The 27,347-nt window shown below is 37.6% G+C and overlaps 3 protein-coding genes across 4 annotated transcripts in view; all 3 read right to left on the bottom strand.

Annotated features, from left to right (window-relative positions):
* Positions 1–848: 848 nt before the first annotated feature.
* LOC125669387 (uncharacterized) lies at positions 849–3,135 on the bottom strand. Of its 2 annotated transcripts, none has more exons than XM_056161291.1 (5): positions 3,089–3,116; positions 2,797–2,863; positions 2,284–2,619; positions 1,083–2,100; positions 849–978 (listed from the first exon to the last, which is right to left on the bottom strand). In XM_056161291.1, the coding sequence occupies exons 2-5, from the start codon at positions 2,855–2,857 to the stop codon at positions 975–977; spliced, it is 1,419 nt and encodes a 472-aa protein (XP_056017266.1). In that variant the 5' UTR covers positions 2,858–2,863; positions 3,089–3,116; the 3' UTR covers positions 849–974. The 2 variants fall into 2 exon arrangements, with proteins under 2 accessions (XP_056017266.1, XP_056017265.1); XM_056161290.1 differs by having other exon boundaries at positions 850–978; positions 1,083–1,815; positions 3,089–3,135.
* An 11,340-nt stretch (positions 3,136–14,475) lies between these two features.
* Positions 14,476–16,323, bottom strand: LOC125672218 (uncharacterized). The gene is made up of 3 exons (XM_048908377.2): positions 16,202–16,323; positions 14,729–15,748; positions 14,476–14,579 (listed from the first exon to the last, which is right to left on the bottom strand). The coding sequence occupies exons 1-3, from the start codon at positions 16,254–16,256 to the stop codon at positions 14,563–14,565; spliced, it is 1,092 nt and encodes a 363-aa protein (XP_048764334.2). The 5' UTR covers positions 16,257–16,323; the 3' UTR covers positions 14,476–14,562.
* Positions 16,324–22,880: 6,557 nt separating this feature from the next.
* The window catches only part of LOC125670777 (apurinic-apyrimidinic endonuclease-like), a 28,758-nt gene continuing 24,291 nt past the window's right edge, over positions 22,881–27,347 (bottom strand). The window contains exon 10 of the transcript XR_008802112.1: positions 22,881–24,533. The gene's annotated coding sequence lies outside the window, so the exon portion shown is untranslated. The remainder of the gene's footprint in view (positions 24,534–27,347) is intronic.

Genomic DNA, 27,347 nt, shown 5'->3' with positions numbered 1-27,347 from the left:
TTAAAATCATACAGTAATGAGAACAGAGTTTGATATAATGTTAAATCGAAATTCTGGCCAACAGAACAAACTATAAGATATAGCTCAAGTTATACATTGCAAAAAGATAAGGATTAAGTATTTCGGTTAACATGTTTCTTTTGCTTAAATAGTGATTAAAAATCTGTAGGTGTTATAAAATCCTACGATTGCGAAATAATTGAATAACCTAATGTAAATATTGAGAATGCAATCCTCTTCTTTATGAACGCATGTTTATATTGAATTGTATAGTTGTTTTATTGGAATATTGTTTGGGTTTTTTTTCACTCATGTAGAGAGTCACCAGATTTAAATGATGCGCAACAAATGTTGACCTATACATAGCTCTTAGGGCTGATGTAGTGTGGTTATTTAGATATACCGAGACACGGGACCTTCAACTTTATGGTCATATCTGAAAGACACGTGACTTTCACTTCTAGTACCGGATGCTGTTAACCGTCTTAAGTTTGACTTGGCACCGGGAGGATCGAACTTACCGGTTACAAAGCGGGATCGCTAAGCACTAGGCTGCCGCCACCGGTATAAATGTTTAACTTTGCCTTTTTAACACGTTTCTCAATTTGTAGACTTGAACTAACCTCAACACGGAGATAAGAACCGTGACATTCATTTTAAAATCGATACATTTTTATACGGTAGGTGCCAAACACAGTACTGATGTTTTTGAGAAAACACAATTAGATATGAGTAAGAAAGCGTGTATGCTGTGGCTGACCAGTACCGCGAGTATACCAGCTATACAGCCAACTAAATTCTAACTGAAGTTCGTGACCTAACTTCCTTAAATATGAGCACGAAGAAATATTTGGGTGTCTTCAATTTATTCCATAACCATGCATATATTTACAATTAGACGTCGAAGTCGGGGACGGTTCCAGTCATAAAATACGGGTTTGGGATCCAGTTTTTAAAGCTGAAGTTCAGTAGTCCTACCTACAAAAAAAAAATCAGAATTCTTAAGTGTATGATAATGGACAATTGATAATGCATACTTTATGATATGCAATTTCGTATGACATAAGGATGATTTGAATTACCCTTTCTTGGGTTTATATCCACCATGGCCTCCTGAATATCCGCCGTTAAATCCACCTGGAAATCCCCCACTTCCTGGGAATCCCCCACTTCCTGGGAATCCCCCACTTCCTGGGAATCCCCCACTTGGGAATCCAGAACTGCCAGATGAGAAGGAAGAACCACTGCTGGTGAAACTTATGGAGCTATCGCCAGATGGAAATCCACTTCCACCACTTGGAAAACCAGATCCTCCAAGAGGAAAGCCACCACCAATTCCGCCACCGAGACCACCTCCTAATGGAGAGCCAGATCCACCAAGAGGGAAACCACCACCTAGACTACCTCCTCCAAGAGGGAAACCTGAACCACCACTTGGGAATCCGGAACCTCCGAGTGGGAATCCTCCAAGACCTCCGCCTCCCAAAGGTGAACCACCGAGACCACCTCCTAATGGAGAGCCAGATCCACCAAGAGGGAAACCACCACCTAGACTACCTCCTCCAAGAGGGAAACCTGAACCACCGCTTGGGAATCCGGAACCTCCGAGTGGGAATCCTCCTCCAAGACCTCCGCCTCCCAAAGGTGAACCGCCGAGACCACCTCCTAATGGAGAGCCAGATCCACCAAGAGGGAAACCACCACCTAGACTACCTCCTCCAAGAGGGAAACCTGAACCACCACTTGGGAATCCGGAACCTCCGAGTGGGAATCCTCCAAGACCTCCGCCTCCCAAAGGTGAACCGCCGAAACCACCTCCTAATGGAGAGCCAGATCCACCAAGAGGGAAACCACCACCTAGACTACCTCCTCCAAGAGGGAAACCTGAACCACCGCTTGGGAATCCGGAACCTCCGAGAGGGAATCCTCCTCCAAGACCTCCGCCTCCCAAAGGTGAACCGCCGAGACCACCTCCTAATGGAGAGCCAGATCCACCAAGAGGGAAACCACCACCTAGACTACCTCCTCCAAGAGGGAAACCTGAACCACCGCTTGGGAATCCGGAACCTCCGAGTGGGAATCCTCCTCCAAGACCTCCGCCTCCCAAAGGTGAACCGCCGAGACCACCTCCTAATGGAGAGCCAGATCCACCAAGAGGGAAACCACCACCTAGACTACCTCCTCCAAGAGGGAAACCTGAACCACCACTTGGGAATCCGGAACCTCCGAGTGGGAATCCTCCTCCAAGACCTCCGCCTCCCAAAGGTAAACCGCCTAGACCACCTCCTAATGGAGAGCCAGATCCACCAAGTGGAAGACCTCCTAATCCACCGCCAATTGGAAATCCACCTGTTGAACCTCCACCAATAGGGATAATTCCACTTCTACCTCCTAATGGGATGATTCTGCTACCACTAAACCGAGGATATCCACCGCCACCAAAGTTGAATCCGTATGGGATGATGTGCAGTCTGACTAAATAGTAGTAATACTGGAGATATTGTACGGAGTTGGGTCCATACACAGCGTACAAATAGTAGAGGTATTGGACGTAGACGACATAACGATATCCACTGTTGGGGTAGGTCGGGGTTGGATAGCTTGGTGTGGAGGGGTAACCTGTGAAAGTAAAGAAGCATGATAATCGTTTAAAAATGTATCATTGAATATTGGACTTTATCAAAGATTAAGTGAAAATATGGAATCTTACCTATGTTATAGGTCAGAGATTAAGTGAAAATATAGAATCTTACCTATATAATAGGTCAGAGATTAGGTGAAAATATGGAATCTTACCTATGTTATAGGTAGCCGCCACATATGTGACCAAAAGCAGCAGGCAGAATTCCTTCAGCATGGTTTTCTGAAAAATATATTCTCAAGATAAACTAGTGTATAGAGTGACGGCGCGGAAATCTCTTTTACATGTTGGACTTTTTAAAGCTATTTCAAAGACAAAATCTAAAGTTCCAAATGAATCGGGCTTTTGAGTTTTCCAAGGGAGATAATCCGTAATTATCGACAATACATGATAAAGCCAAAAATCAAACCATACAGATATTGAATTGGTTTACATAATAGTTGATACCTGTCAGTTTATCTTCCGGAGAACCACTGTACTGCGATGGACTGTTTGGAAGAGCCTTATATACACTTATTTCATTACACAACGACAACGATTGTAGTACAATGATCGATTTTCGATTATAAGTGCAAATCGAATTCTGATCAGGAAGACATTTTTTTAACATCACAATATTGAATGTTTAACAGATGTAAGTTATTCCAATGACATAATTATCTATATCGCTGTGTTCAAATTGCGATGTTCTTTAATTATGTTAGATGTACAACCATTCATAGCCCGTGTTTTAAAGTTTAGAGCGAACATGTCAACATGGAATGGTCGAGACATTGAGTCACGTTGACCTTTGCTTTGAAATTTTGCAACATAGACAACTCATACAGACATACATGGTTAAATGTCAACATTTTAAGAGGATTTTTTTATTTAAAAAAAACCCACATTCTATTAAAAATTTGGTAAATCACATTTCAATTTAGATTGTTTTCAGTGTGCTGTGGGAATTGGGACACAGAAGCATTCAGGATCATACAACTTGCAATCAATCATTTAAAAAAGATAAGTAGAATCTATGTTAGTAAATAAAACATCTTGTGATTAGTGACTTAAAAAGATAAGTATAATTTATATAATGATTTTGAAAACCAAGTATGATTTATAGAAGTAGAACCAGACGCTTTAGAGGACTATACAGCTTGGTTTCGAAAATAATAACCTACCCATATTTTGAAAAAAAAATCCTCTTTTTCATACTTTTAGCCTAATACATGGTAATAGAATCTTGTTATGGTGGTGACAAAGTAATTCACCTGATTTGAATCCAATCGCGGATGTTTAGGATGTTATGAAAACAGAAATTGGTTCAAGATCCAGTGATTTCTGGAATGAAATTACCCATGATACAGTTCAAAGTGAAACATCCTTCACAGTTTTCATTAACTTATACACAAACATGAGACTTTACTACAAAAGTAGAGACAGGCTGAGAGTGTTCGGAATCCTTGTTCTCGAACGCCATTTCTATTTATAGAAAGTATCGCGAACGCCGAGAACCATAATACAATATCAAATAATTATCTGTTTATTAATATTGTAAGTGAAATATTTTGACGCGACTCAAAATAAGAAAAACCTGATCGTTTAGTTACAAAGCGTTTGTTTCTCTTGAATCGAAACTCTATATCATACAGCTGGATTTCTCGAAAAAATCTCAAACTTTAATTTGAGCGGTTAAAATTTGAGTAAAATCTTCTTTTTTTTTTAACTGATTTTCAATTTTTGAAAGAAATCTTACTTTATTTTCATGAAGTGTGTATGTATAACTATTACGTTGGTATTTTTAAAAAGAAAATTGCTGGTAACTGCGTGCGTGACAGAAATATAAGCCGGACGTTTTCATATTTGATGAAATCATGCACACTTTCGAATGATTTACTTTCCGAAATGTGGAGCGAATTCCTGAACAGAATCCATATTGTTACTGCAGAAGCATTGTTCAATGGAAAGTAGAAATGTTATTATTCTTCATGGTTCGTGGGTCATGTTCATTGATGTCTGGTTTTGAATTTTAAGGACATACGCAACGGTTCTCAATAATATATAATTTTTCGTGAAATTTCACGTACAATTCACTTCCATTATATCTCGTTTCTAAAAAGAAACAACTTGGGGTATATTACCATGTCTGGTTTAGAGCTAGCATATTTTGATAGTCCCTGGTTGTTTTTAAGTATAAATGTAAAGTCAGCTCTTGTGTAATTCGCTCTTATGTATGCCAGAAAATTGTAAACATGGACAATATTGCAGCAAAAAATGGAGAACAATCTTTGGCACAATTGGATATCGAATCCGAAACCTTTATATTACTATTGAGGTAATCTAACCACTGAGCTACGCTCACCTTTATACAAAGTATGGTAATATTACTACCGTATAGAATTTAAATCTATTTCGGAAAGCATACAAAAACTCTTCATATTGAGGAGATGAAAAAAATTATTTTAGAGAAAATGTCAGAAACATCGCGTATTTCCTTGATAAGTAATTCAAGAAAATATCCTTAAAATCTCACTAAAACTTACGTTTTCCATAAAAAGAAAGATATTTAAGATAATGATAATGATGAATAAACAAGCGGAAAAATAAAAATACGGTAAATTTATTCATTTCTAACAACTGGATGCAACAAATGGCGTAAAATTGGTGGTTGTTCAATGTTTATCACTTTGGAACTAAAATTTGAAACTTCACTCAAATATCTGGGTTTTGAAGGTCTGAACCAGGCCAAAGTCATATACATGTATGCATAATCCTTTTGCTATATGAATTTGTTAATCTAATTGTGAGCAAATTTAAAAAAAAGATGCAATTTATATTGTGTTCAGCGCATCGTCGGAAACCCACGGTCGGTCGCCATTCTCTACCCAGAGTTCCGTACGCTACTCGCACTACATTCTCTCACCAGAGGGCGCGTTACGCAAGTGAGAGGAGCGCACGGAACTCTGGGTAAAGAATGACTCGCACTACTGCAGTCTCTACCCAGAGTTGTCGTTCCTTGCTCTCACTTGCACCTCTGTTAATGTCTCAAAATAAACAATGTTATTCCACATGTAAATCCCCCTCTTTTTTTCTTTTCTTTTTTACGGCTAATAAAACTAAGAACTATTTTATAAAATATCGGGAAAACGTAGGACAAGCAACTATTTGTAGATTTTTCCCCATTACTATATATTCTTCATGTACCTATGTATAGGCCTGGTGCAATAGAACTACCCAATATCCACGTTTCAACCCAAATCAATGCTTCTTGTGTCACAAAAAGACTTGACATCTGCTCAATATTTATTTATTTACGTATATTTTTGTAACTGAAGTCAAAACCATACTTTATTTGAGCATACGTGCCATTACAAAAATCTTGTAAACCCCTTGAGACGTTGACAGAGGTGCAAGTGAGTGTAAGGAACGATAACTCTGGGTAGAGGTTGGCACTACTGAAGTTTGTGTAACACGCCCTCTGGTGAGAGAATGGGTCGGTCACACTCCATTTACCGACGGAGTGCGACCGACTGTGGGTTTCCGACGATGTGTTCAGAGTTACTATCTCATATCAAATCATGAATGATTGTTGGTTTCATTATTTTGCTATTTTCAAAATCACTCTATTCTATTGGGGGAGGGGGGGGGGGGCATAGCTGAGGTTTGAATTCTGGAATTTTTATGACATATTTTTTTGGAAATTAAAAGTTAAGTAAACATAAGAAATAATCAAAGCCTTAAATAATACAGGCTGCAAAGGTTTTATCGATAAGTTTTTGAAAGCGAAATATTCTTTCTTTTCTTTTTTTCTTGTAAAGAACTGTAAACTATATAATGTTTATGAAAGACACTGGCATGAAATAAATGATAAACCGTGTGATCAAATTGTGGTCAGATGCATATGTCTATTTTTTTTTTCAAATAATGGGAAAATGTACGTTTCACATACCACCAGAAATTCAATATCTTATTCACTTTTTCTCTTTCAAAATGCACTTTCGCTTGTGATATACATCTATGAAAATAGAAAAAAAATATCTACTAGTATCCTACAAAGAAAGTAACATATCAATTAAGTTTAGTTACTAGTATTTTGAAACACATAGGAGTTAACCCTGTATTTGTATATATAAATGTTTTATTGTTTTATAGTGTGAGAACACCTGTTCTGATGATAGCTGTTACCTGGGCGACACGAGCTCGATCTGACCTGGTTTTGTAATACACGATTCCACCTGTCCGCCTGTCAGGGCAGACCCCATGCCGTCTGTTTACACGTCAGGTCATGTCCATCTCCGTGTCCTCATCCCGCGGCTTTCATGTGGAAAACTTACCTGTCAGCAAGAAAACGACGGGGACAGTGAATGAACGCTTCACAAACCTCAAGAATTCAAATATTTCTCTCAGTTCATGAACGCTTCACAAATCTCAAGAAGTCATACATTTCTCTCAGTTCATGAACGCTTCACATATCTCAAGAATTCAAACATTTCTCTCAGTTCATGAACGCTTCACAAATGTCAAGAATTCAAACATTTCTCGCAGTCGATGAACGCTTCACAAATCTCAAGAATTCAAACATTTCTCGCAGTCGATGAACGCTTCACAAATCTCAAGAATTCAAATATTTCTCGCAGTCGATGAACGCTTCACAAATCTCAAGAATTCAAATATTTCTCGCAGTCGATGAACGCTTCACAAATCTCAAGAATTCAAACATTTCTCACAATTAATGAACGCTTCACAAATCTCAAGAATTCAAACATTTCTTTTTAAATTCTATACTGGTATCTAGATTCCTGTCATTAAACATTAACATTTCTATACAAATATTTATCTGCATCAAAAGTATTAAACACAATACACAATTGTTAAAAATAAACAAATATATAGTACTGTTCATGAAATAGGTTTATTCTGCTGGTTAGGCTGGATACGAAAAAGATGTAGGGGCCCAGAAAGACTGGTGTCATTCATAGTCTTTTGTAACGAAAATCTTGCCAAATATGAAATAATCGAAAGAATTGATATAGGAAGTGAAGTGCTATAGACCTACGCATGGTGCTAAGGGTTCTTGATGGTTCTTTATTGTGTCAACGCCTGACAATTACGACCTTATCCGAAAGATCTACAACTTTCACTTCGAAATCTGAATGTTTGGCGAGGAGTCGTCACTGCTATATTGTGATATACATGTATTATCATGATATATGATATATTAGTATTCATATTTAATGTTAAGCCGTTTTTTGTACACCGATTTTGACTACGGATTACTCAGTTTACCTAATCAAGATGGCGGGTGTGACCGGTCGACAGGGGATGCTTGCTCCTTCTGGGCACCTGATCCCATCTCTGGTATGTCCAGGGGTCCGTGTTTGCCCAATTCTTGATTTTATATTCCTTATAGGAGTTATTAGAATGAACAATGTTCGTTATCTTCACCTTTTTATTAAATGGTTCATTTATGTAATGAAATTACAAGTATTTCAGAATGTTTTCCTTTTACTTTTTGTTTTACATTTTCAGAATTGAACGTCCGGTTTGTATAGTAAGGATGAACAGCTTATTTTTCTTCCTTCATGGAGCGTAACAAAGAACATTAGATGTCATACATCATTGATAAAAATTGTACCTGAAAAGTTCCTGTAAATCTATCGAATACAAAGGCAATATTCCACAGTACTACAGGTTGAACAAGACATCTGATTTATATTAACGTTTTGGTTCGAACATTTTAGACAGTTTGTTTTACGCCCAATGAACAATTCAACATTTGGTATAAAAGGTAAGTTAGTCTTAAAAATACATGTAATAGTTTCCAATTTTTTTTTTTCAAAACTACAATTCTTATTGATGTACCTAAGCCTAAGAAGGGACGATTCTTGTCTCGACCAATAAGATTGCAATTCCTGTTCGATTTGATCGTTTGACTGCCAGTTTGTTAGCAGGGTTTCATTACTCTGCTTGCTAAATCTCTCTCTCTCTCTCTCTCTCTCTCTCTCTCTCTCTTCTCTCTCTCTCTCTCTCTCTCTCTCTCTCTCTCTCTCTCTCTCTCTCTCTCTCTCTCTCTCTCTCTTAGCACAACTACCATAGTTTTGTATAAGAATATACATATGATATATCTCGAGACTGGAAAAATTGCAGATATTTGGATGTACTGGATCTGAGCTGATAGACTGCTCACCTTTAGAATGGAATGCTAAGTTCGTCACCTCTGATGTTAAATCACTCATCTTTGGAATGGAATAATAGATTGCTGATATCAAACATTGTTCGCCTTTGACATGGGATGGTAGTAAATTAATTGCTAACCCTTGGTGGGGACTGATAGATTTTAAACTTACGGTGTGGGCTTTTAAATTTTCATATTTGGCATCGACTGAAAAAGTACTCACCTTTGATCAGTGGTTTCTTTTATCTATTGTGCGAGATGCTAGCATTCTTACTTTTATTTGTAATATAGGGTATTGTTATCTAATTACACAAATGTATTAGAAAGGTTGGCTATAAACAACGCACGTAATCCTTGTAAACCTTAAGTCAAACTGGCTTGATTTCTTCTATGTGTTTCAGCTCAGTTTCCAATCTTATACAACGTGTTTGTGTTCCATGAACTGATTCCGACTACGGATTACTCCGTTTACTTGATCAAGATCTAGGGCTCACGACGTGTGTGACCAGTCGACAGGGGACGCCTACTCCTCCGAGGCACCTGGTCCCACCTCTGGTATATCCAGGGGTCCCTGTTTGCCCAACTCTTAATTTTGTATTCCTTATATAAGTTATGAGATTGATCACTGTTCCTTGTTTTCACCTTTTCATGTTTTACATAAATATGTTCGTCTTTTTTCATAAACAGAAGGGGAAAAAATCTGTCAATTCCCTAGCCTATAATACAGCGATCATATCTTAGACGATATATCAAAACAATTCCCAAATTTCCAGGAAATGGAAATATATTTCTAAATGCTTTAGGACTACAGGTTATGCTTAAAATATTTTCTTAAACATTAATGTAGGACATTTCAGAAATGTTGTTTTGGGGAAACATATATGTTTACTGCAGCAGAATGTGGTAATATTTGAAAGTGAAATTAGAAATAGCTGCTTTCACTTTACATTTTAACTTAGATCGGCTCAATTGTTGCTTCATATAAAAGTCACGTTTGGCCCTCTATTGATTTGCAATAAAACATTTTCAAGCATTATTTCCCTCTGAGAGCATCTAGAAAGAAACGTTGCTCCGGAATCAAATTTTCAGAATGATATAGTGAGTGTATTTGTATTCTTTGTTAGGAAACAGAATATTTTCATAAAGTATAGCAGATGGGCTAAATAATTTCAGGTGAAAATTGGTCCAGAAGAACTATCATGTAAGTTTGATGTAGGTGGATCCTTAAAGAATGAACACTTGATCTGGCTAACTTTAAACCAGTTTGAATCAGATGTTTAATTTTTATAATAAGGCACTGGAGTCAGACAAGGATAGTTCATGTCACCTCCACTCTTCGTCATAATTATACATTGGGTTATAGTCTAGACAACACTGAACCTTCAGCTCAGATAAACCATTAAATCAAGTTGAAAACTTAGTAATTTTTCAGAAGTGTTCAAACCTTTTGTATCTTCATTACAATAAAATATGTTCAAACCAAGCCATTAAATCATTGGAAGTGGCTAGCTCATGCTCATCGTAAGGACATACGCCTAGACAACATAAAAAAGGCATCTGAATGCAAAAGAAGAATCGATACTTAAGACCCAATATGACATAGCCGAGATCATAGCGCAACAGAAAGATCCGATTCTACGTCAACCACACAACTGACCTCGACCTTAGGAAATTACTTTAGGTTGGAATCATGGCACACCGCCTGGTTATAAACAAAAAGTATATATATCAGAAATGGGTTCCTAAAAAGCGCATTCATTGCTAAATGACCCTGAACGCTTTCCATGGGTCTAAAAATCGTGGCCCTTCATCTAAAGCTATTAAAGTCGGTGAAAAATCCTCGAAGAAACGTAAAACTCCAGACAGCCAATCAACCCAATGTCTCTCCAATACAAAAAATTGCCTGAATCAAAATGCAGACTTTTAACAATGACTTCTGTGCAGGCACTTTGTCTGGTCAGAAGCAACCTTTGTGCCAAATGTAAGCTTTTAATGTCCTTGCATTACCTGGTCTGAACAAATTTTGCTAATGAAGAGAGACGAGTGCAAAGACAAATTTGCGGGTGATATAATTAGTGTGGGGCATTTTACAGAATCACGGAGGACATCTGCTGTTTAAGTCTGGGCATAAATACAATGACAGAGAACTTCTGCCCTGCACGACAAGGGCATATACATCTAAAGACGGGGGTTTTCTGCCCTACATACTGATATCGATGGTATAAATATACCAGTAATATTTATAACGTATAAAACTATGCAATGGGTTTTATGTGTTAAAAACTTGTGATTAGATAAGTGTGTAAAATTCTGTGATGAATATTCAAAAACTTGTTATATAGGTACAAAAACTTGTTTTATATGTATAGGTATAAAACTTTGTAATAAGGTACAAAAAACTTTACAGAGATTAACTTGACTTTCTAAAGTCGTTTAACCGGGAAAAGTCTTACATAAATTTATAATCATGTCAGTTTTAGATAGACAGCATTTTTCTGTAATATATGTCAGAAATGCACCTGTGAAATTAGCTTTAGAAAAATGAAAATTGTTGTAAATTTTGTTTTTTGTCTTGCTTTTCAAGTCAATTTATAAAAGAAACAGTGACCTTTGGTTTAAAATCATTGGATATGACAGATTATCAATCTTATCATACATTCCGCTTTGCGTCGCGAGCTGAACAATATGTTGGTGTACATCTAGCTAGTTTTGAATGTCACATTAGAAACATCTTATCCTGACTGGTACACAGTGGCCTTAAAAAGGTCAATGGTCCAAAAAAGGTTAATGCTGACAGAAATATTAATTTAGGTAACTGAACTTCAGGGGCAATTGTTCACTATGTAAAACTGATTTTGGAAACGAGGTTAAAGAAGAAAAAACTTCAAATGCTGCGGTTGCATTATCATGTAGAAATTAAACGGTTTGTTTGTTGGGAGACACAGGGGGTCAGGCCATGGCATCAATCAAGTAGTTTGATAACATCGCCAGTAAAACGCACAACACGAAGAAAAATGATATACATATGTATAATAAATATTCTATAAAACCATTCATTAAATATTGAAGACTGATAAGTTGCTATAAAATACTACAAGGACACCATAACGCAATCTACGTCATCAAAGGCCCGTGACAAGCACGACACCATAACGCAGCTACGTCATCAAAGGTCCCGTGACAAGCATGGTACCATAACGCTCTCTACATCATTAAAGACCCCGTGACAAACATGGCACCATGACGCAGTCTACGTCATCAAAGGCCCCGTGACAAGCATATTTGATCATAGAACTGTGAACTTCAAACTTCCACCAGAGTTCGTTTGCTCACAAACCAAACTCTTCCACTTAGGCATTATGGGATAGCGATTTCTTAGGCCGCGTATACTGTGACGTCATTGTAGAATGACGAAAAAACATAACGTCAAACGTAAACAACTTTCAAAACAAGTACGTAAACATCAAGTTCATTACTTTACACAATAATTTGAACAGAGTCTCCGTACTTTTTAATGATCTTTTGATCATTTCATGTTTAAAATAAAATCCATACTTTTATATTTATGCTCTTAATATCAATATCTTCAAACTTTTAAGTGCGAACTACTTCTTTAGTGTTATTTGCCTGCGTGATAATCGCGGACTCACAATATACAAATCTGTATATTGTGGTGCGTCACATAGGAGAGGTCTATTCGTAGGTGACGTAATGAGGCCTCGACGGGGAGTTTGCTGTGAACTTATGTATTACATTTGTGTTCTACGAAATTTTCTTTAACTGGGAAAACGAAATTTCTTCTTGCAGGCATATGTATGGTGGCTGATTGTGCCACTTTACAATTTGTCGTTTTTTCGAGGTGAAAAGACGACAAAACGATAATTGGCGACTTTTAGCCCCGAAATAACGAAAAGATGACAGAACGAAAAGACGACAAATTGTAGGCGAAAAGACTACAAATAAAACCCGCAAATTAGCGATCTAATTTGTCGTCTTTTCGCTTGGCGTCTTGTCGAGGTGAAAAGATGACAAATCGATAATTAGCGACTTTTCGCCTCGAAATAACGAAAAGTCTACAAGACGACAAAACGAAAAGACTACAAATTACAGGCGAAAAGACGACAATCAAAATCCGCAAATTAGCGACATAATTTTGTCGTCTTTTCGCCTTTTTTTTTTTTCGAGACCCTCTATTAATTAATTTACAAAAAGGAAACAGCTAAAATCAAATTATAGATCTTATGTACTTGAAGAAATCTTTGTTGTTGTTGTTGTTGTGTTTTTTTTGGTAAATTTTATACCAGGCATATTGAATTGGAAGTTGGAGTGGAAAGGGGCCCTGGCCTCTCCCCTTTTTACAATTTACTTTTCTCGTTATTTTTACATACAAATCTCATATTTTCTACATGCAAAGTTTGATTGATTGCCCCCCCCCCTCCCCTCTTTTCATTTTCAAAGTAGTACTGAAAGGTAGTTGAGTTTGAAGTGCTGAATTGAAGAATACGTGCAATTAACTACCCCCCCCCCCCCTTCTACGCAGTAGGGGAGGGGGAAGCCGGAATTCATTTCACACTTGCAATGAAATTCTTGACAAGTAAGAAAAAATGGATTTAGGGTACTTCTGCCCAAATCTCAATATCCTATACATCGTAGGAGGGGGGAGGGTAGTTCATTGTACGTATTCTTCAATTCAGCACTTCAAACATCTACTACCTTTAACTACTACTTTAAAAATGAAAAGAGGGGAGGGGGGGGGCAAATCAATCGAAATTTGCATGTAGAAAATATGAAATTTGTATGTAAAAAATAAAGGGAAAATTATAATTAATTGTAAAAAGGGGAGAGACCAGGGTGCCTTCCCATCCCAACTTCCAATTCAACATGCCTGGTATAACTTTAAAAAAAAAAAGAAAACAGATTTCTTCAGTAGAATACAAGTACATAAGAACTAGAATTTAATTTCAGCTGTTTCCTTTTTGTAAATGTAATTAATAATTATCGAAAACACAGCAAATTTCATATTGAATTCCTAGAAAATCAGATAGCAAAATAACGGGGAAATCTGTATTTTATCGTCTTGTAGACTTTTCGTTATTTCGAGGCGAAAAGTCGCTTATTATCGTTTTGTCGTCTTTTCACCTCGAAAAAACCTCGACAAAACGACAAATTGTAAAGTGGCACAAATCAGCCACCATACATTTGAATAAATGTTTATGACCACAACAGGTTTTTTGAAGAAGAGACATATATTGACCGTGTTTTCCAAGTCTCTGACAATTTGTTTTACCATCTGACAATTTAGGAGAATTCAATAAAACCTTTTCCTTTGACTCGAATACTGACGTAATATGTGGACTCACGAGAATCATTTTTACATATCTACGCTATCAATTATTTAGCATTGAATTCGAAAATCGGAGAATGCATTGATTTGGTCTGTTTGTATAAGCATGCTTTTCACTTTTGAATTCTGTAAGCTAGAGAATGTTTAACAGATGATGGTCAGGATTTTAGGACAAGGAGCACCAATATTGAATTGGTCACAATAAGGAGCTTGTCGTTGTGGGTTTTTTTCTTTCTTTCTTTCTTTTTTTAAACACATTTTACTGCTTTTTCATCGATATTGTCGTCAATTATTCATCAGTTTGAAGAAATGAACATGAAAACTACTACAATAGAAACTTGCAGATATTTATTACTACAAACACATACACCTTTCTACGATGATTTGATGATGGGCGTCGTTACTGGGCGTTCATTGCAATCAATAGTACTTCTTTCCTGAAAAATAAAACCATTGAAATGTATATACGAAAAATGAATATATTATCTGTAAGAAGTACTCGTTTGTGTACCGTTAAAATTTTACAATGTAAATTTCTTTGCGCTTTATTGTTTTCACTACTTTATAAAGTATGAAGGAACCGTACGTGGATATCCCCCGTGACCTCCTCCGTGGCCAAAACCTCCTCCACTTCCAATACCTCCTAGTCCACCGCCAAGTCCTCCCCCTAGTCCACCGCCAAGTCCTCCTCCTAGTCCACCGCCAAGTCCCCCTCCTAGTCCACCAAATCCACCACTCCCGCCGAGACCACCTAAACCACTGAAACCGCCTCCAGTACCACCGAGGCTACCACCACCGATGCCACCGAATCCACCGAGACTGCCACCGCCGATACCACCTAATCCACCTCCATAAGAAATACCACCAGTTCCACCTAATCCGCCTCCGATTCCACCTAATCCGCCTCCCATTCCACCTAATCCGCCTCCGATTCCACCTAATCCGCCTCCAATTCCACCTAATCCGCCTCCGATTCCACCTAATCCGCCGCCCATTCCACCTAATCCGCCTCCGATTCCACCTAATCCGCCTCCAATTCCACCTAATCCGCCTCCAATTCCACCTAATCCGCCCCTTGGGAATCCCCCTCCGTAGGAAATGCCACCAGTTCCACCATATGGAAAACCGCCGCCGCCGCCAATAGGACCTCCATAGAAGGGTCCCAATATTCTCAACAAGTAGATGATGTATTGAATATAATAGTAATAACTGCGGCTTCCACCTCCTGGGTAGTAGCCTCCAAATCCTCCCGGGCCTGAACCTCCTCTTAACCCTCCTCCTAGACCTCTTAATCCTCCTAGACCACCAGAACCTAATCCAAATCCGCCGGAGCCTGGTCCTCCTAGTCCGCCATAGCTAATTCCTCCTAGTCCACCGGAGCCTAGTCCTAGTCCGCCAGAGCCTAGTCCTAATCCGCCGGAGCCTGGTCCTCCTAGCCCACCATAGCTAATTCCTCCTAGTCCGCCGGAGCTTAGTCCTCCTCCAAGTCCGCCACCGCTTCCGAGGCCTCCACCCAGGGCACCTCCTCCTAAACCACCGAAGCCTCCCCCACCGAGTGCCCCTCCGTGTCCGCTACCTCCGTAACCACCGCTGCCATAACTCTTAACTGTAAGTTTAAAGTGAGCATATATATGTCAAACCATAGACATCAGTCCAATTAGATTTAAATAGAGCATGTCTATATAGTATGCTGTAATATTTGCTTTATCCAACGAGCTGAGATGGTGTATATATTTGCTATTGGATGTTCTTTTTATCTCATGCCAATTAAATTCTCGAGAGGGACGTTAAACAATATACAATCAATCAATCAACTTTTAGATTTCATCAACGTCACTAATTTGACTTAACACAAGATTACGTAGTGGGTTTTTTTTGTTTTTGTTTTTGTTTTTTTGGTTTTTTTGTTGTTTTTTTTTGTTCTTGTTTTTACTTATGCGCAACAACCAGAAGTGTCGTTATCCAACAAGTGTTGGATATACCTATAGTTTATCCAATGGGGAAACAATTTAACTTTGTAAATTACATACATGAATAATGGTAAATAAAATATACTTACAGCTGGCTTGTGTACTGGCGGCAACAACCAGAAGGACTGCAAGCTTCAACATCATCCTAAAAGGTCAGAAAATGAAATATATAGTATGCTATATTTTTTTTTAATTCTAGTGAATATGAATCAACTTTCCTACAGAAGTTCATGAGATGTCGTTACCTGAGATTTTGTGAGGTTGATGTGTCGGTGGAGGACTACTCCGCTATATATATACCCCCTCCCTTCCTCCTCCCAACTGTTTTATTGACCTGTGCGGTGTATTCCGGGGTTAGGAACATGGTTCGATATTAACGATATGACATTAAGAACAATAAATTACATGTTAACAATCTTTGTAGTTTCTTGTGTTTTAAAACAATTCTGCCGATAAACCTCTCATCAGAGCGCGAAGTGATCATTGTTAAAAATTCAAATGTCTCCCCGGGACAAGGATTGATTTTGTGGAAATCGTTTCTCCGTGCGTTTCCGGGTCATTCCCCACCAAAAAACAGTAAAAAATTATGTTCTTTTATTTGTTAATTTAAAACAGGAAAAACAAATATACACAAAACATTTAAGGATTTTTGAGAAAAAATGTTATTTAGAAACATATGTTAAATCAAAAAGTCTTCCATATTTGATTCCTGCATGGTAAGTTGCTCTAAAAATATTTCCCGAATTTGCAGCAAATCAAATTAATCAAATTAATTCTTTTAACATTAAATAAACAATTTCATATTGAATATTTTCAATTTCTACAGAAGTATATTAAATGGTATCAATTCAGAGGAATGATTGCACTTTAAACAACTAATATTGTAAGTTGAAGGGGGGGGGGTATCATTATGATCTCTATTTCTAACTACTAAATCAAGAAAAAGAGTCCAGTATTTATCTAAGTGAAATAATTCGATACTTTTTTCGCTAGGTGTGTTTTAATAGTAAACCGGGAGTCGGCGATCTCTTGACTGATTTTGGGATTTATTTACAACCAGTAGTCAACGTTATTGTTATTGAACGTATCTCGTCTGTAATTTTACTCCTAAAGTAACGGAATCTAATAAACTGGGTGCTATCAAACGACGTATATACACGTATACGTCCGGGTGCTATTTATAGATGAATATCTTAATATTTTCTGAAGCAAAGTGCAGGATCAATTTGTTGCAACTTGCATTGGCATTGATCTGGGGGGGTTTGTTGGTGTTTTTTTTTTTTGTTTTTTTTTGTTGGTATTCATTTACAAAATGCGGAGTCGCATGAAAGGTAAAGCTTTTTAAAGTAAATAATTGTATTTCTGATTAAGGTTTTACACTTTTAAATTCTCGCCGACTCCACAAAATTATCGTATGGCTTGTAAAAATACTTACTCCAAATTGATATTTTAAAAATGTTTGTAAATTGATACTATGTAGCTTTAATCTCTGACTTTCAAGCGCAAAGAGTTTCGGGTCGCACTGAATTATTGAGCGCAGTGAAGCAAGTTTCGTACACATTCCTAGAAACCCTTCCAAAAATGCATAGATTAGTCAGTCTCTATCAAAATAGGACAAATTCAAAAATGAATGAGATTTATATCAAAGGATTCAATTTCATTATATAATTTTTTCATTCAAAGCTACATTCAGGAAAGGAAGGCAAGATTGCATGGCGTACCAGATTAACATAAATTCAAATAATTGAACATATCTTTAATAATCAATTCATTTGCTGCGCGCATTAATTCAATTAAAGGTCTCTTCAAATGATATCTTCAATGCGGAACTTTCGGGATGTGCCGGAACGACCTATTATATTTGACGTTTATACACCACGGTCACGTAGGCCCTAATAATAACCAAATGTAGGGCAATGGTGTTTTGCTAGCAGACGGTCCGTAAAGAGCTATGCGCAGTCCCATGATGACGATCCAAGTCACTATTGGTACTTAGTACCTGGGTGTAAATTAGATGGAAGGGAAAAGGTGCATTTAGACACGTATCATTGGATGGAAGGCGTGAAGTTTTACCGATATCCTCAAGATATTCCCTATAGATTTATTTCCCTGGCCAACTCGCATATTTTAATCAAATGCATTTCCCTATAAAATGGTTGTAGTAATTCCTTTCTTTCAAAGATAGCATTTAAATGCAGGAATTTGATAGCAAATGAAGAATTCCATGCTTGTTTACTTAGTTGTTATTGTAAGTGACATGCCCTACAACGCGCGGTGAAAGTCAGAGTGGATCCGTATCTCGAAAGTCCCGTATTCTGAATTATGGTGCAAAATTATTGTATTGCTAATAGCGAAAATCATTCTACGCAATTGATGCACGCTACAACTGAATTGTTGCTCTCTTTAATTGAATGAATTAATGATATCAACAAGGGAATTGATGCGCGCTATAATTCCATTGAAGATAGCAATAATTCAATTAATGATATCAATAATACAACGGATGCGTGCAATAATTTCTCTGATAAGAAAAATCTTCAATTCAATGATCTCTTTAAAAGAATTGATGCGTACATTAATTCCTTTTATGAAATCGTTGTAAATGATTAAATATATATCTTCAATTGAATTAAAGAGGTCATCAAATCATTTATACCGAGCTCAAAATTTAAATTTTGCGAGCACCAATTCTGCCACATTGATTCGCGCATCAATAATTCATTTATATAACGCATCAATTTGATGTTTTGCTTTCAGCAATTCAATTGAAGTGCGCATCAAATCAATTATTGCTCTAATCAATTTGATTGAAGAGAGCAATACTTCAATTGATACGCACATCAATTCAGTTGATGAAAACAATACTATAGTAATTGATTTGTCGCGCGCATCAACTGAATAATAATACCGATATCTCCATCTATTTGAATTCATGTTAATTTGGCGATCTATAACATTGACATAATGATTAATTTACTGTGGGATTTTAGAATATGCACTCAGAACTAAGAAAATATCATACAGTATCATTTTGTGAAATTTTTAGCATGTTACATAAAAAAAAACATCTCCCATACTAAGTGGAACTCTCTTGCTTTTGAAATCACATTTGGCGTACTCCGAATAACAATTATTCAACATTCTGTTTGTTGTCAATGCCGCGAAATCGTGATTGTACATGTATGTGCGATGTGGATCACTCTCTATACCTTAAAAACTTAGATTATAAGTTTATCATAATACATTGCGCTGGGAATTCAATGACTTGCTGTAAACACATAAGTCCTTTCAAGAAAACATTGAACCAAGAAAATATCTGTGGTATCGGTTGTATCAGATACCTCTTATCCGCTCTGTTCTCCATTACACCAGATACCTCTTATCCTCTCTGTTCTCTATTACACATATGACGAATAGTGTATTTATTATACATGTAATGGAGAATAGAGCGGATAAGAGGCCCCTGTGCTTGAATGATCTATATTAAGAAATTTCTCATGTCCCTCAATCAGTGCCAGGTTTCTAATTTTAGTTTTAGAGTCGTATCGGTTTCAGAATACTATCAATAGTGAACGTTATCATACACATTTTCTTTTTGTGCATCTTCTCTAGCTCTACAGGAAGTTCGGCCATGTTTCTTCGGAGTTCATCAAATAACAGATTCAACTTCCCTATCACAAATGAAGAAAACTACATCCTTGCGCCTGTTTGGACTCGGTCTGAGATCACAGTCACATAATGCAATGTTAAGGTTGCACTACTCTGTGGATCAGAAACGTGGCGGACAATTTTAACTACAACAGGATCCAGACATTTATAAACACCTGTCTGAGAAGAATCCCCCAGATTAGATGACCCAACACAATCAACAACAAAGAAAATGTGACAGAAGATAAAATACAATAGAGAGGGGACCCACTGAGATGGATAGGAAACAACTTTGACAAGTCACAAACCAACACCACTAGACAGGCCCTATCCTGGAACTCCAGGGGAAGCAGAATTAATCTGTTGTTACATTAGGTTTCACAATTTTGTTCAAAGTCTGCATTTCACAAATTCTATGGTCCTTAAATGATTTTCCTTGGGTTGAATGTTATCTGATGTGTTTCATACAGATGAATAAGCCATTCTTTTCATACTTATCTGATGAACACAGTGGGCTTATGGCAGATGTGGTCAGTCGACAGGGGATGCTTACTCCCTCTAGGCACCTGACTCCCACCTCTGGTGAGTCGGGAGGTCGGTGCTTGCCCTTTTCTAAAATTTGCAGTTTATAGGATTTATGAAATCTAGTGATCAGTCATCCCCAAAAAAAAATTACTTGTAAAAAAAAACAACACTGCTCTGATTCCTCGCACAAGTACTCAAGTTGAAATACAAAATATATTGGAGTTCCTCATTGACAATATCTTCGAGGTCTTTGAAGATCAGGTTTTCCAACAGTCTGCTGGAATTCCCATAGCCATGAATTGTGCTCCTTTGTCAGCTGATCTGTTTTTATATCTATATGAAGCAGGGATTATTCAAAAGATTCTACATGAGAAGAAAAAATCTCTCGCTGAGGCCTTCAACTCAACATTTATATACAACGACGACGTTTTATCTATTAACAATAATCATTTTCATTTATATATCGATTCGATATATCCCAATGAACTCGAGATAAACGACACCACAGAGCCCTCAACATCTGCTTCGTACTTAGATCTTAATTGAAAATCAATATAACTCAACTTTATGAAAAACGGAATTATTTCAGCTTCTCCATTGTCAACTTCCCATATTTATGTAGCAACATTCCATTATCACCGGCATATGGTGCTTATATCACTCAACTGATTCGATACAAAAGAGCTTGTTCTGCGTATGATCAGTTTTTAAATTGAGGCAGGATACTGACAAGCAAGGTTATGTATACAGGGGTTTCGTTTAAATTCAGCATTTCGCAAATTCTATGGTCGTTATAATGATCTAGTTCGCCAATACAACCTATAATGGGGTCAAATGCTGTCTGACGTGTTTCATGGCGATTGTTAGACGTTCTTGGAACACTTATCTCGACTATGGATTACTCCGTTTACCTGATCAAGACATAGGGCTCACGGCGGGTGTGAACGGTCGACAGGGGATGCTTACTCCTCCTAGACACCTGATCCCATCTCTGTTATGTTCAGAGGTCCGTGTTTGCCTAACTCCTTATCTTGTATTCCTTATTGGAGTTATGAGATTAATCACTATTTGTTATCTTCATCTTTCATTGGTCCCGTGGGCATCCGGGTTAGAATAGGTCTTCAGCACACCTTGCTTTTCGTAAGAGGCGACTAAATGGGGCTGTCCTTCGGATGAGACCGCAAAAACCGAGGTCCCGTGTCACAGCAGTTGTGGTACGATAAAGATCCCTCCCTGCTCAATGGCCGTAGGCGCCGAGCATAGGCCTAAATTTTGCAACCCTTCAACGGCAGTGGTGACGTCTCCATCTGAGTGAAACATTCTCGAGTGGGACGTTAAGGAGGTATGCTACACCAGAGAAATTTGATGTGGATGAAAAGTGGAGGATATGTACAACAATATTTTGAAGTTGAAAATTTTCAAATTTACTTTATTTTGTCAAAAAATACAGTTTTAATAGAAAGTAATCTGGAAAAAAATTAAAACCCCTGCTGGACTCGAACCTGCGACCTACAGGTCAGCAGTCGTTATTCTAACCTACTGAGCTACTCGGCTAGATATTGAAATTGAAAAGGAAAAGTCAAGTATTGCTGATATCGATTTTTTCATCCATGTTTTTACAGGAAGTCAGCCATTATGACGATGTAGAGTACTACCTTAAACAATTTAAAATAAATCAATCAATCAGCTTTCATTGATCACTGTTCGGTATCTTCGCCTTTTGCATAAGGTAAAATCTACACTTATGTGTATATAATTGCACACAAATTCAAATACCGTTATGCAAGCTAAATTGTCGAACAGAAATAGTGAGGGTGCATCTAGCGCTATTTTTGGTACTTTTATGGGGCAGAGCTTATTCAAATGATTCTACGTGAGAAGTAGAAATCTCTTGTTGTGGCCTTCGACTCGACATTTAGATACATCGACGACGTTTTATCTGTAAACAACATTCATTTTCATTCATATTTTGATTTGATATATCCCAGTAAACTCGACATAAAGGACACCACAGAGTCTTCCACATCTGCTTCTTATTTGGATGTTTTACTGAACATAGACATTAACGGCAAACTAACGATCCAAGATTATGACAAACAGGCTCAGTTATCATAAATTGATAATAGATTTTTTAAGGTCAAAAATGAGATTTTGCATATATACCCATGGCTTGTTAAAATTACAAATTCCTTTCTGAAATTTTTAATCATAATCTCAACATGAATTTTATTGACTGTTTACATCAATACTACATGTATATTGATTAAATGGATTTGGAAAATTGACTTTGTCTACTCCAAGTTTATGGTAATGGAGCCGGGATTACTTCATCCTCTCCATCGTCAACTTCCCATATTCATGTAGCAATATGTTTCGTTATTGCCTCCATGTGGTGTTTATGTCTCTCACCTGATTCGACACACGAGAACATGTTCTGCGTATGATTAATTTTTAAACCGAGACAGGCTACTGACCGGAGGTTTCAACAGTTTTGTTAAAATCAGTTAGCATTTAGCAAATTCTATGTTGTAACAATGATATTATTTGCATATACGACCTGTTATTAGGTTGAATCCTGAGCTGTTCTTTAAAATATTTTTTTGCCTATGAACGTCATTTATTAAAAGCTTGCGAAAATCCATGAATGTGACATACATCAAACATTTTTAAAGAGTTGATTTACGTTACTCAACACAGTCTATATATCTATTGAAGGTTAGAAATTATAAATAAACACAGTTTTCCCGTTATCTTTAAATCGTTGGTACCTCTCACAAACTACGAGGATCTTTGACCGCATGTCGCAGCACATGGGACCGGAATACCCCCTGTTAAAGTCTGCTTCACAAGTAGCAGTCGGAATAGAACTCTGTAGACGGAGCATAGATTTACGCTTGTAAGAAAAATACTCCGATCTTGTGTGACACGTGATGATTGTACTTCCACAGGAAGTCAGTGCCGTTATGTCCTCACCGCCCGTTGATCCTAGATGTCCAAGATCCTCTAAGCTTGATGGTCCTGTAATTTGGAATTGTTGGACTTTTCCATCATTGGCTAAAAACAGGATCTGATTTCGGAATGGGCAGAAATTAAAGTACCCCTCACTAATGTAAAACGAACTTCCCAATCTGTCTTTTTCAATGACTTGCAGTAGTTTGTTATCGTTTCCGTACACACAAAACTGCCAAGTCTGAGACCCTATAAACTGATACATGTATCCAGACAAATGGCATGACACAACTAGTCTTTGTCCCCCGCATTCAACCCCAAAACACTTACCCCTTGTAGTAATGACGCCCCTATGTTCCACGGTATTTCTGGTAGCAATTGCAATGATACGAATTTGCCATTTATCTGGTAGCGACACACAGAAACCTTGGTCACTTTCTGTGATGTCAAACGGAGGACTGTCTACTTTAACGTAGCCCATAAACGAACCATTTGCTGCGAATAGTTTAATTGAAGAGTTCAGCCTGTCGACCAATGCAATGCCACCATCCCTGAGTATAGTACAACCTGAAATATATGCCTTATTCTCTGAACCCTGTCTGGTGTCCAGTGTTCCAGTGAGATTAAGATTAGGGTGAACTTCCGGCGGGTAAATGCTGTCGATCAGCTGACTGCTCAGTATTGCCTGTTGGATCGTGACAATCCGGTCAGGGTCAAACAATCGAGCGAGGTTTACTGTTAACAAATAGTTTAAGTCACACGAATCCAGTTCCTTTCTTTTGGCGTCTATAACTTTCTTATACTCCTCAGATAGATGATAAATATGCGTAACATCTTGTGTGTTCTCGCAAAGCGCCTTCATGTGCTTTCCAACTTCTGTTAAAACATTACCAGAATCAGATTGTATGGAGGCATATTTCCTCAGACAATTTGTTTTAGTTTCATCACTGCATTTTTCTGTTTCTTCTTGTAAAATATTAACTTTCGATTTAAACTCCTTGAAGAGTGTATCCAGACTGTCTCTCTGGTGTGTTGGTGACTTTTGCTGTAGATCACAGCATTTGATTTGAAGATGGCGGGCGCTCCTATAATTTTCAACACACCGATCGTAACAGTTTCCTCTTTCGGTACCCGGTGCTGGAAACTCGTCCGTTATTCCAAGAGTGTCTTTTGGACAGGATGCGTGTCGTTCAGCAAATCTGCACTGTGGACACATCGGTTCTTTATGGTACAAACACAAATAGTCTGCTGGAGTTCCATGAACACATTTTCGTTCAGTCGACATCATGGCGTTGTAATCTGAAAATTAAAACGAAGCACAATAAATGTTTGCAAATCTAGAAATAAACATTGCTATCTATCTATCTATCTATATATATATCCCTCCCTTCCTCAGGACAAACGAAAAAGTTTATTAATAATGGGCCGGGGGAACACGGACCCCTGGACACACCAGAGGTGGGAGCAGGTGCCTAGGAGGAGTGAGCATCTCCAGTCGACCGGTCACACCCGACATGAGCCCGATAAGATAAGTCGTACGTTGAATTAAATTTACCACTAAATTAGATTTGAATGAATCAGTTTGGGAATACAAAAATCCGGAACAATACAATAATGATATGATTTGAAAGCTCAAGGCCGAAACGAAGTTATATGAGTTGTGCTTGAATTGCTGTCTTTAAAAGACAGAAATATGTGAAAAGATTCAATAATGGTACGATTTAGAATCACAAGGTCGACACTCAAGGCCGAAACAAAGTAAATTGAGATACATGTTGAAACATTATTTTGGGAGACAAATTTACGTGAAAGAATCTGGAACAATACAATAATGGTACAACTTGGAAAACTCAAGGTCGACACGAAAGAAGAGACGTTGAACGTTTAATTATAAATAAATTGAATTAAGGCGTGTCAACCAACAAATATTAGTCAAACGACACCCAAGGCCGAAACGAAAGAAAATATAAGTTGTACGTTCAATTATATTGTATTAGGTATTAAATAAATCAATTTAGGGCGAGCAACAAATAAGAGTCAAAAGACAATGACACATGCACGAAAACAATGGCAAACAAATGATTTGTAAATGGGGGGTTAGTTGAGACAAACTATGAAAACTTGAATCTACTCTATATCAGGAAGCCTTCAATAAAATCACCACTCTTCTGGTCCAGTGGTTCTTGAGAAGATTTTTACAGATTTTCTTTATATATTCGCATGTATAACTTTCACCCCCTATTGTGGTCCCAATATACCCCCAGGGGTCATGATTTTAACAAACTTGAATTTCCACTATGTCAGGAAGCTTTCATGTAAATTTTAGCTTTTACAGCATGACCCTTCATTTGAACAAACTTGAAAACCCTTCATCCAAGGATGCTTTGTGCTAAGTTTGGTTGAAATTGGCCCAGTGATTCTGGAGAAGAAGATGAAAATGTGAAAAGTTTACGACGACGACGCCAACGACAGGCAATGGAAAGTGAAAAAGTAAAAGTTTACATTTACATGCATGCAACTTTCTAAAGAGATCGTTTGAATAATCACTCTTTTTAAAATTCGTAAAACTTTAACAATATAACCATTCAGTAAACATGAATTATGACAGATCTACCATAGCTCCCCTCACAGACAAAATTGTATCTGTGAGAAATCATATCTTTTTCGAGAATGCTGGCAAAACAACTGGGGTTTGGGCTGTATATTTAACATGGGGTACGTAATCATTTGAAGCTGTGAGGTTTCAGGTTGTATGGGACTTAAATTAATATTTGAAGGTATGTTTGGACATAAGTATATAATGGGAAAATATGTTAAGCATTTTTTATATCAAAATTTATGAGACGGCAATACAAGAATGCAGCGGATATAGGGCCTCAACAGTGTGCATTTTTTTTTTCGTGAGCAATAAATCGAAGGGTTTTATAAGGGGTGGATCTGTAGCTCTCTGATCTGTCTTAATATATTTTTTCAGAGAGTTGCAGCTAGTCTATGTGGAGACGTCAGCTTTAAGAGAAGCGCCGCAGTTTGGACCAGTGTAGGGCGCTCAAAATGCGCTCCATTCACTCACTTCAAATGTTCGATCAGATGTAAAAACTCTTGAAATGCCTGTGTTGCTACATTCCATTCAAAAAATCCTACCATTATAGGAGAGAGAATAGGTCTGAATTCAATTTTGGCGAGTTCGATATCGACACAATATCGCCAGGAAGAGAAATGAATCATGTTAGTCTTCATACAACCATTACAAAAACGATCATGATTCGATATCGACACAATGTCGTCAGTAAAGGTATGCGATTATTAGAGAGGTACTTATCGATATAGGTAAGATATTATGTTTGGTTTGTCGATATCGTATCTACATCGTGTCTTGGACACAACTTTTCAAATCGTGTCCATGCCCCTTTAATAAGTAAAGGGCCGTAAATTTTGATCCATGCATGTCATTTTAAGCCTGTAGCAGTAAGGGTTCCTAATCGTGTCGTACTCAAAGCTAGCTGCAGAACTGTAGCTTTCTGAAAATATATTAGGACAGATCTTTCCCCAACATTTTTTCCGATTAATAATGACCATATCAAAAAGACGTGTGATTTGGGGCAATTTAATTTGTTCGAGAGCGCCTTACGTCGTATGTTGCCGGTCATATGATCGTGTAAAGCGTCGCACTGACAAATGAAATTAATGCGGAAGACATTGCTATCGCTCTTGTCACTTTCATGATATATTCCAATCGTCCAAATCCTTGACATAACTCACGACAATTCCATGAAAGCACGACTACGATAGATGCATACATTGATTGATTGTATATTGTTTAACGCCCCACTCGAGAATTTTTAACTCATATGGAGACGTCACCAATACCGGTGAATGTCTGCAAAATAAACTTTCTTTCGTAGGCAAAGCCTCATTGCACAGTCCACACACCACCCAATCTCTCACCAGAGGGCGTATTACGCTGCGCTACAACCTCTGTCAACGTCTGAATGTCAAGATTCTTGGCAAAACTTATTTCTACCTATTGCATTATAAAGTATGATTTTACAAGTTTTAGTGTTAAGCTTAAAATCTTACAGTAAGTTCACAAAAACAACGAATTCCATGATTATT

This window comes from Ostrea edulis, chromosome 4, assembly GCF_947568905.1.
Source record: "Ostrea edulis chromosome 4, xbOstEdul1.1, whole genome shotgun sequence".
In the NCBI taxonomy this organism is placed as follows: Eukaryota; Metazoa; Mollusca; class Bivalvia; order Ostreida; family Ostreidae; genus Ostrea; species Ostrea edulis.
This window is presented reverse-complemented; position numbering and strand designations above follow the sequence as displayed.

Bases quoted from the DNA above. Each gene is read 5' to 3' on its own strand.
- LOC125669387 (XM_056161291.1), bottom strand. From the start codon at position 2,857: ATGCTGAAGGAATTCTGCCTGCTGCTTTTGGTCACATATGTGGCGGCT. The intron at 2,620-2,796 runs GTAAGATTCCAT...TTACTTTCACAG, and splicing joins GGCGGCTACCTATAACATAG to GTTACCCCTCCACACCAAGC. The intron at 2,101-2,283 runs GTGGTCTAGGCG...CACCTTTGGGAG, and splicing joins ATCTGGCTCTCCATTAGGAG to GCGGAGGTCTTGGAGGAGGA.
- LOC125672218 (XM_048908377.2), bottom strand. From the start codon at position 16,256: ATGATGTTGAAGCTTGCAGTCCTTCTGGTTGTTGCCGCCAGTACACAA. The intron at 15,749-16,201 runs GTAAGTATATTT...TTAAACTTACAG, and splicing joins CGCCAGTACACAAGCCAGCT to TTAAGAGTTATGGCAGCGGT.